The sequence below is a fragment of the Apaloderma vittatum genome, unplaced genomic scaffold, assembly GCF_000703405.1.
Source record: "Apaloderma vittatum isolate BGI_N311 unplaced genomic scaffold, ASM70340v1 scaffold8531, whole genome shotgun sequence".
Taxonomy (NCBI): domain Eukaryota; kingdom Metazoa; phylum Chordata; class Aves; order Trogoniformes; family Trogonidae; genus Apaloderma; species Apaloderma vittatum.
This window is the reverse complement of record NW_009699576.1, coordinates 82,206-90,793: the sequence shown is the minus strand read 5'-3', so window position 1 is coordinate 90,793 and position 8,588 is coordinate 82,206. Positions and strand designations below refer to the sequence as shown.

Sequence of the window (8,588 nt, the reverse complement as noted above, 5' to 3'; positions counted from 1 at the left end):
TAGGTGCTTAATTCAGGGCTGGGGAGAAGCGCTCCTGGTGCCTTAGGAGTCCAGCTCTAAGGATTATTTTACAAAGGAGCCGGGAGAATTCGCAGCCACCGGGAAGAGAGACTTTTCTTTATTATTTTTTTTATGATTATTATTTTTTCCCCCGCTATGAGCCAGGTTTGGAATTAAAATGTCCTGGTAGCAGGAGTGGAGTCCATAAACTGATAGAAACCAGATAGAAATCTGTGTGACTGGTTCCTCCAATAACTGGGTAAGCATAATTGAAAGTTCTCTTTCTTTGCTGTATTACATGTGAAATGCGTCTGATGGTTGAATCTTCCTGCTGTTCACAGATAGTTAAAGCACTGTTTTCCAGATTAGCACAGTCTGTGTTTGGCGGGTTTTTTCCCCCCGCATTCTTTCTTTCCTTTTTTCTGCTGAATGATTTTCCTTAGAAGGCTTAAGGGTAGGACTTAGCCTGTAGTGGATGACACCTGCGCAGCACTTTGCAGCAAAGCTGTATAATACTTCCGAAAGCAACACAGCGATGCTGAAAGCGACCTCCGTGGCAGAAAAACTTCACCACTTTACTTTAGCAGCGGTTTGCTGGTTTGTTTACAGGCAGAATTAGGAATGTAATTAGATACTGCTTTTTGTCTGTCCTAAAAGATTCTTTAAAAGTACTTGCAAGGTTTTAGGTCTGTGGGTTGTCAGCAGAGATCATGTGCACAGGACGTGCTGAATATAGTATCATGACTTACTGAGATAAATTCAGAACTGGGATATATGCCCAAACTGAAAGTCCAACCTGCAAGGAGTTTGTGCTAATTAGTTACCAGGTATGTAAATCTCTGAAATTAAACCCGTTTCCATGAGGTACCTCACATGTCAGACACCCTGCGGTACCTTTTTGGCACCATGTGCATTTATTATTTATGTGTCTAACAGCTGGGTAGGACTCACGCAGTTCAATGTCAGTCTTGTATTTGCCTGTCACTTCTGTGTTAATGGTGAAGATCTGCAATTTGAGCAGTGAAATGTAGCAATGTTTCACTCCTGCAACGGATTGCACTAGAATTGGCAAGAGGCATAAGAGTGGGAGGAAAAGAGTGCTGAACGAGGTTGTTTTATTATTGTTTTCTACAATGTCATTTAAAGGGAGAAAGCCACACACTTGTTCTTCTTTGACTTTTAATCTCTATTGCAAAGAAAACATAGTGCTACTACTGTAAAGTACTAATCCCATTGCATCTGTTAAATCACATGTTCTGTATGATTGGCTATTTGTTTTGGACCTGACAAAGAAATTTTATCAGGATTTAATAGTATTTCTTTCTTAGGAGTACGTTGAAGGATATCCCATGGGCTAGTCACAAGGTTTTAAATTCAATGCCCACAAAGCAGCATTAACACTAGAGTTCGTGCAGCCTGTTTAAAAATTATTTTTGGCGCAGCTATCATTTTATTAGTTAACAGACCCTTAGAGATAATTTGGAACTGAGCCAAAATGGATGTGTTTCTCCTGTAGAGCAGATCTGTAGCTGGCAAATTTCTGAGGCTAGTGTTCTTGTCAGTTAGCAGACTTGTAGCATTTCTTGATCTTCACGCGTTTCTCAGTACTCTGGAGCAAATCGTGAAGGAGAGTTTAGAGTGTGGGCTACAGAGCTGTGTGCTTGCTCTCACACTCTCCATCCCACCCCCAACTTAGGTTGAAGTTCTCATGCAGAGAGAAGCCTTTCAAAACGATTTACAGTGAGTGGGTAGAGAATGACAGGGGCAGTAATGAAATACGGGGCTTTTACCGCTAAGTCAGTGGTGTGGATCCAGCCCAAATTAGTGCTGACCTAAAGTCATCCCTGCCTGACAGCTGGTTCCTGCCATGCTGTGATGGTTACAGCCGGTTCTTCTAGGACAGGTGTGAATCTCAGAGGGACTGAATGAACAAGCATGTAGAAATACCGGCTTCCACTGGAGGGACTGTAGTGCTAGAGCAGAGCTGAGGTAAAGTAATGTAAGATGGTTGGTTGCACAGGCAACAAAACTCTTCGTGAAATACATGTATAGCCTTTAATGCAATCTTCTAGCTGTAGGGGTTGTACTCTTCAAAGTGCTTCCAGTTACCACAGAGTCAAATATATCACCTGATTAACTAAAAAGTGGTGTCTAGTAGAAGGGCTGTTGATAGCAAAGACAAAAAATATCTGTAAGGATGTGTTTTATTGTCGCTTTTGCAGCTGAGCTGAAGAACAAAGTTGAAAATTAAATTTAGACTTCATGCTTTTTGGAGAGAGATGCAGTTTAGGGGCATTATAGATATGCAATATTCAGCTTCTAATGTCTGCTGAGTTTTATGGGTCTAGTTCAAAGTAAAATGAATGTAGATTCAGCAGATGTGCAGGTGTAGCAGAATCACAGAATCATACAGAATCATAGAATGTCAGGGGTTGGAAGGGACCTCGAAAGATCATCTAGTCCAACCCCTCTGCCAAAGCAGGATCAGCTAGAGCAGGCCACACAGGAATGCATCCAGGGGGGTTTTGAATGTCTTCAGAGAAGAAGACTCCACAACCTCTCAGGGCAGTCTGTTCATATCACATGTAATGCACTGTCCAACACTGGGTATTCTTAGTGCTCTGTGGAAATCTGTGAGAGCAAGGAAGTATCCTGAAAGGACATAGCTCAGTAAGCAAATGTTGACTAATAGTTTCAAGCATGTTGAAATACTTTTGGTTTCAATGATTTTGAAATTAGTGAGGTATGTAGTCAGGATTTCATCTTAAAAGAAGATCTAGAGGGTTATTAGAGAACTCAGCTTACTAAAACTTAAAACTCATATACAAGCATCTTTGATTTCAAGTGCTAAAAGAAAAGTTAAAAATCCCACCAAACCCACAAACAATAACTGAAATCTGTCCCCCTCACCTCCCCAAACATGAGAGGAGGATCAAATATGATGTAAAATAAGGAGAGACATCTGAAAATATCAGCCAGCTTTTTATTTGTGAAACTTTATCTCCTGTCCCTGCTTTGCTCTGCCTTGACATTTAGCATAATTATTTTTCCAGCAGGTGGAATTGTGCTTATTTAAATAAACTGAATCTATTGCTATAATCTGTCTGCCTTAGCCAAAACTCAGACTCGGTTGCTTGGTACTGACAGGCAGGGACCTCCTTTGGTGCCAGCACAGAAGACCACTCGGGAAGACCATTTGCAGAGGTACAAAGGAAAAACAGAAGTACTGTACCTCTTTCACATTATCATATATTATGGCTTTAGCTGGAAGAGTTTTCTAACGCAGATCTTCCTGTAGTACAATTTTTGCTCTATGAAATTGTATACAACAGTAATGGGATATCTTTGTTTTTCAGGTTTCGTTTCTTGGATATTAAGTTGCAGATCTGAAGAGATGGCATTTCTAGTGCTGCACGTGTTGATTGGGATATTTATTTACTTTAGCAGTGTAAAAGGATCTTCCCAGCCTCAAGCAAGGGTCTTTTTAACATTCAATGGTAAGAAAGAAGATGTTCAGTCATAACATTTGCTTAAGAATGTTTTTTCTTCTTCCCCTGCAATTCAGTAACTAACTAGAAATTGACTTTTTGATCTGTGTCCACAACTGTCATTTTTGGTTTGTGTTGCTGAGGTACCTGTCAGCCTCAATTTGATTTTTACCTGAAGTTCATTGCTACTGTACCTATAGGCACGTAATTAATAATATCTTCCATTTATTTTGAGAGTTCTTGTGGCTTACTTACAACTAAAGCTTTTATTTCTTATCCTCAGTTTTGTTTGGGAAATATGATAGCATAGGGCATGTAGTGGAAGTTATTAATGATTTGAGTTGTTTTAGTTCAGGACCTTACTGAGGCACTCTATACTCTGAAAATCAGGCTGCCTGAAGGTTTACCAAGATAGTTAGCCAGGCTTGGAGCCCTTTGACCAAATGTCATTCCTTGTGTACTTTGTACACTGTGTTGGATGTACAGAGCCCATAGCAATCACTGATGCCTGCATACTGTAAAAAAGTAATCAAAATTCTTATTTAATTTTTAAAAAATTATTTTACTGCTTTTACCTCTGAAGTGATGAGCAGTACCTTATTGCTGCAATTACCCTGGTATTACTTTAATAGTAAGGTAGCTTATTCTTCTAGTATTAAATGTCTTATATGCTGTTTTTAGTTACAACTTCAAAATGTGTGTATTCTTCAGGATTACAGTTTCTGTTAAATTTGGGCAGAAATGTTCTGTCGCTAGCCACGGACACTGTCTTTCTTCAGCCCTCTGCCTTTTCTGCGATTTTCTTTGAGACATGAGGGCTTCTTACTGCCTGCACCAGCACTGTCTATGGTTCACGAGTACAGGGATGCCCTGCAAAGGCCATGTCCTGCCATGGGAATATTCTGTGTGCTCCGAATAGCCTTTAAAGGGTCACTTGAAAAATAATTGTAGCTAGTAAGTATCTCAAACTGCTATTTGCTGTAATGATTGTAACTATGTACTCTTGAGTCTGAGAGACATCTGCAAGGAGACCTGCCAAGTTAGACCTTCCACAAATACCAGTCAGCAGACTGAACAAGTACAAGATATTGTGTATTGTAGAGTGTATGGCCCTAAACTTACAAGTGTAATACTTAATAGGTGTAAATTGGCATGGTTCCAGTAAAAGCAATAGTAAAAATTGTCTTCCAAGAGAGAACTGCTAAATGAAGAAGTAGGTGGGAGTTTCTTTTCCTTGCTTAAATAATGCTGACTTAATGTGGATGGTACGGATTCAGCACAACTCAACACAGAGGCAAGTGTGGCTGCAGATGTGTGTTACAGCTACAGGTTACACAGAACAGGCTCGTTCAGATTTCCACAGCTTGTCCATGGTGGCCTTAAAAGTAATTTAGTCTTCCCCTGATCTCTGGTATGAGCATGAAGTAGGCAGTGTTCAGATTTTGTGGTACTGAACCCTGTGAATGGGAAAGAATTGTAATACGGGGCAAATGATTTTAACCTGGACTCAAGAAATTTGTGTTTTGTCCATTGGCTTGTCACAGGTATCATGCAAGTCTGGAACAGAGAACCACCCACGGAGCAAAAACTCCTAAACCTTGGGCTGGGTGAATTGAAACCTTAGTTCTCTGTCCCTCTCTTAAAGGAGATTGGCTTTCTTTCCTTTAAAAAGTGTTAGGACAGCTTTATGTCACAGCAGCTGCTTTGTCTGGTGAAGTTCTTGCGCCCAAAGAGCTGGCACCCCACACAAGCCCTGGGGACACAGCCCTGGCTCTCTGATTCCTGCCTGTAACACTCGGGGGTGCCTCTATCTCAGCTTGCTTCTGCGATACCATGGCCTGTGTCCTCTCCTTGATTTTTAAAGTGATGCTTTGCATGGGTAAAACAACTGAGTCACTAGCCAGTGAAAGTTAGGAGAAAGTCACCAGAGCCTTGCAATACTATCTGATTCTCTGAAAATGGACATTTTACTTTCTCAAATATTTATCTCAAACCTTTAAAAAAGTTATTGTATTTTAAAGTCCTTGATTTTTAATGTGTCTTTCTAAGTCATACAAGTGAGAAGATAATTCTGTATTTTGTAATATGACAAGTAATGTCTGAAATAAAGGGCTGAGCTTTTTGTGTAATATAAACCCAGTAATTTTATTTTTAAGCCAGATTTCCAGATGGTAAGAAACAGCTTTCAGTATGTGACAAGAGTTTGCAGGTTGTTGTAGATAACAAGGTAATGGACCCACCTGAAGTATGAACTTCTGTTCTATAAATCTTCATTTATTTACATGGGTACTGATATAAGAGAAAAAGATGAAACATTGTTATTCTCTAGCCAAGTGTGATAACATACTCTTTCTACATAAGCTGCTTCATAACTTATTATCTTTAAATCATGTGGAAATATCAAGTTACTGGCTGTCTCCATGCTCTGAGAAGTTGTCAGTTTTTATGGAGAATTGTCACTCTTTTAAAGTGCATCATTTGAAAATAAGACTATAATTAGGACTCCTTATGTTTTAAATGACATTAGACAATAAAGACAAGTCATTCAATCTTAGGATACTTACCATGATATTTTTCAAGTTTTGAATTGGATTTGGCTTGGTGTCTGTAATTACACTGCATAAGTTTTGGGGGTAGAATGTATACAGGAGGAGAAAATGAGTGATGCCTTTCAAAGCTAACCTGCTCCTTCAGGATCAAGTCAATTGAGCTTATTCACATCACAGCATTTCTCATGGGAAAATCCAGCAAGTATCTTGACCTATTCTGTTGTTCATCAGGAAAGATAAAAATGTGAATCGTTTGAATCATGGGCTGCTTTTCTCTTTGTCATCTACTTCATTAAGAATCAAATGTAATTAAAAAGTAAGCCCGGGTAATACCTCAAGAGCCTGATAATAGGGATTTTGCAATTAACTTGAACGGATGAAGGACTGCAACCCTAATTTCTATTTTTGAAATCAAAAGCCTGGCCCCTTGTCTAATTAAAATGTAGTTCATGACTTAGCTGAGATTGTTAAATGTGTGTCTGACGTGAGTGTGGAACCTACTGCTGTCTGCACTCCAAGTATCCGAAAAATTGCAGTGCTGTGCAGAACCCCGAGGCCTGATTTCCATTGCTTTGCGTCTTGTCTAGCCTCTGACTCCGCTGGAAGGAAAGGCGAGGCTGGAGATGAACTGCAAGCTTTGTACAGGTTACACATGGCCTACAGAGTGTCAAGCCAAGGCGTTCTTGGTTTGCTTGGAATGATCTGTCGTGACCTCATTGTCCCATTTAACTGTGGTGCCAGGAACCATCAATATTTGTACATCTGCACTCGAAGAGCCACTGGAGTTGAAGAACGAAAGGTGGCTATAGCTTTCTGTGATTCTGAAATTGCAAAGATGTGAAGCCCGTGGTGCAGAAGTGTTGGGGAATCATCTGCTGTGTTAGGTGGAGCGTGCAAGAGCCAGGGAACCCAGGAGGGGGGAAACAAAAAACTTGACACATCTCCTTACATTATTACTATTCCGCCCCCCCCTCCCCTTACCTCTTCTGGCTCCCCTCATCCTCGCAGTAGATCTTCCTTAATCTGCTTAAATCAGCTCTCATAATTTAAAGCACCATAGTTTATTTTTGCTCCGTAGCAAAAGGCCTTATCTGTTTATGAACTCTCAAGTATAGGGCCTGCTGTTTCTCAGGCTACGTGCACTCCTCCTTGTTACTGCCTGTTCCTGAACAGATAATTGGGAGCTGTATCCTTCAGTCTTTTCAGCGGCAAAACCTTTTGCAAATCAATGGAAGTATTATTAGAATAAGAAGGGAGTTATTAGACTTCAGAATAGTGACAGACCTTAATTTCATTCCAACTCACATTTACATTTTGGGTTTTACTACAACTCTAAAATGTTGGGTCCTAGCATTTTAACATCGTATTCTGAATCTGTCAAGGCAGTTCCAGTATTTATTTTTGAAAATACACTCAAAATAATCTTCTTTGAGCTTTGAAATTATATGGAGACACACAACCAAGTGATAATTTCACAGTTTACTGGGAACATTTCATGCATTCCTACCTAAAATGGTCAAGCAGATGTTTCCCATGCAGATTCTCCCATTGTCTCCAGTGAAAATTCCATATGAGAAGTGGATCAAGGCTAATTTGCAGACGGTTTTGTTCCTCTTTTTGTCATAAAATTACTAGAACATGTAAAGCACTTTTAAGAAAGTATCAGCCAGCTTCATTAATGACAATTAAAAAGCATAAAATGTCACCAGAGCAACAGCAGCACTTATTCAACTGTCAACATATTTAAAAAGATTTAATGCAACCCCTGTGGTTACTCTCAAGAAAAAATAAAGGAACTGAGAACCATTTTCTTTGAGCTCTTGAGCAACAGCAGTACAACTTGTTTTTAAACAATCCCTCATTGTAATGTTAATGTTACCACAGTTAATAAAAAGTTCATTTATTATTTGGGGGACTTTGTGCTGATGACAGTCTAGTAGGCAATGGTTTATGCTCAAATAGTTGATTGGCTGTTTGGTGGCGTCCATGGAATGAAAGCTACTTACAAAATGAACTAGAGGTAAGGCATTAAAAGAAAAGAAAAAAAAATGAAAAATAGAGACAAGAAAATGAGATAAAAGAGAACCATGGTTTTATTTTTGTTTATGTGCAGAACACATACAGAAATCTCTTGAGTGTTTATATCGTTGCGTAAGTGTCAGCAAATTGTGGGTCGGTTTTTCTCAGAAGTAACTGAATTTTGATTTTCACAGCTTCATGGATCTTAAATAATACTAATTTATAAAGTGTTGAACACCAACCATGTGAAAATTCTTCCCCTTAAAATGTCTCACACTGAAAATATAAAAAATACACATTTGCATCCTGTCAAATATAAAATTCAGGGAATTCTCTTTATTAATGAAATTGGTATTTTTCACTTTTTCAAGCGAACAGCTTTAGTTGTTCTTAAAGACAAATACCTAATTTAGAAATTGAAATCTTTGGGGGTCATTTTCAGACTGGATTGTCATTTTTTATTTCTCTGTTGTTAAAATAAAGAGAGAAATAATGTAATAAATCTTGCTTCTATAGAAATTAAATTACTTGA

The 8,588-nt window shown here is 39.0% G+C and overlaps 1 protein-coding gene across 1 annotated transcript in view; it reads left to right on the top strand.

Moving 5' to 3' along the window:
• Positions 1-3,392: 3,392 nt before the first annotated feature.
• LOC104280694 (semaphorin-3C) overlaps positions 3,393-8,588 on the top strand; it is a gene marked incomplete at its 3' end in the record, with an annotated part of 85,893 nt that continues 80,697 nt past the window's right edge. The window contains exon 1 of the mRNA XM_009878430.1: positions 3,393-3,497. Coding sequence (XP_009876732.1) covers positions 3,395-3,497 — 103 coding nt within the window. The remainder of the gene's footprint in view (positions 3,498-8,588) is intronic.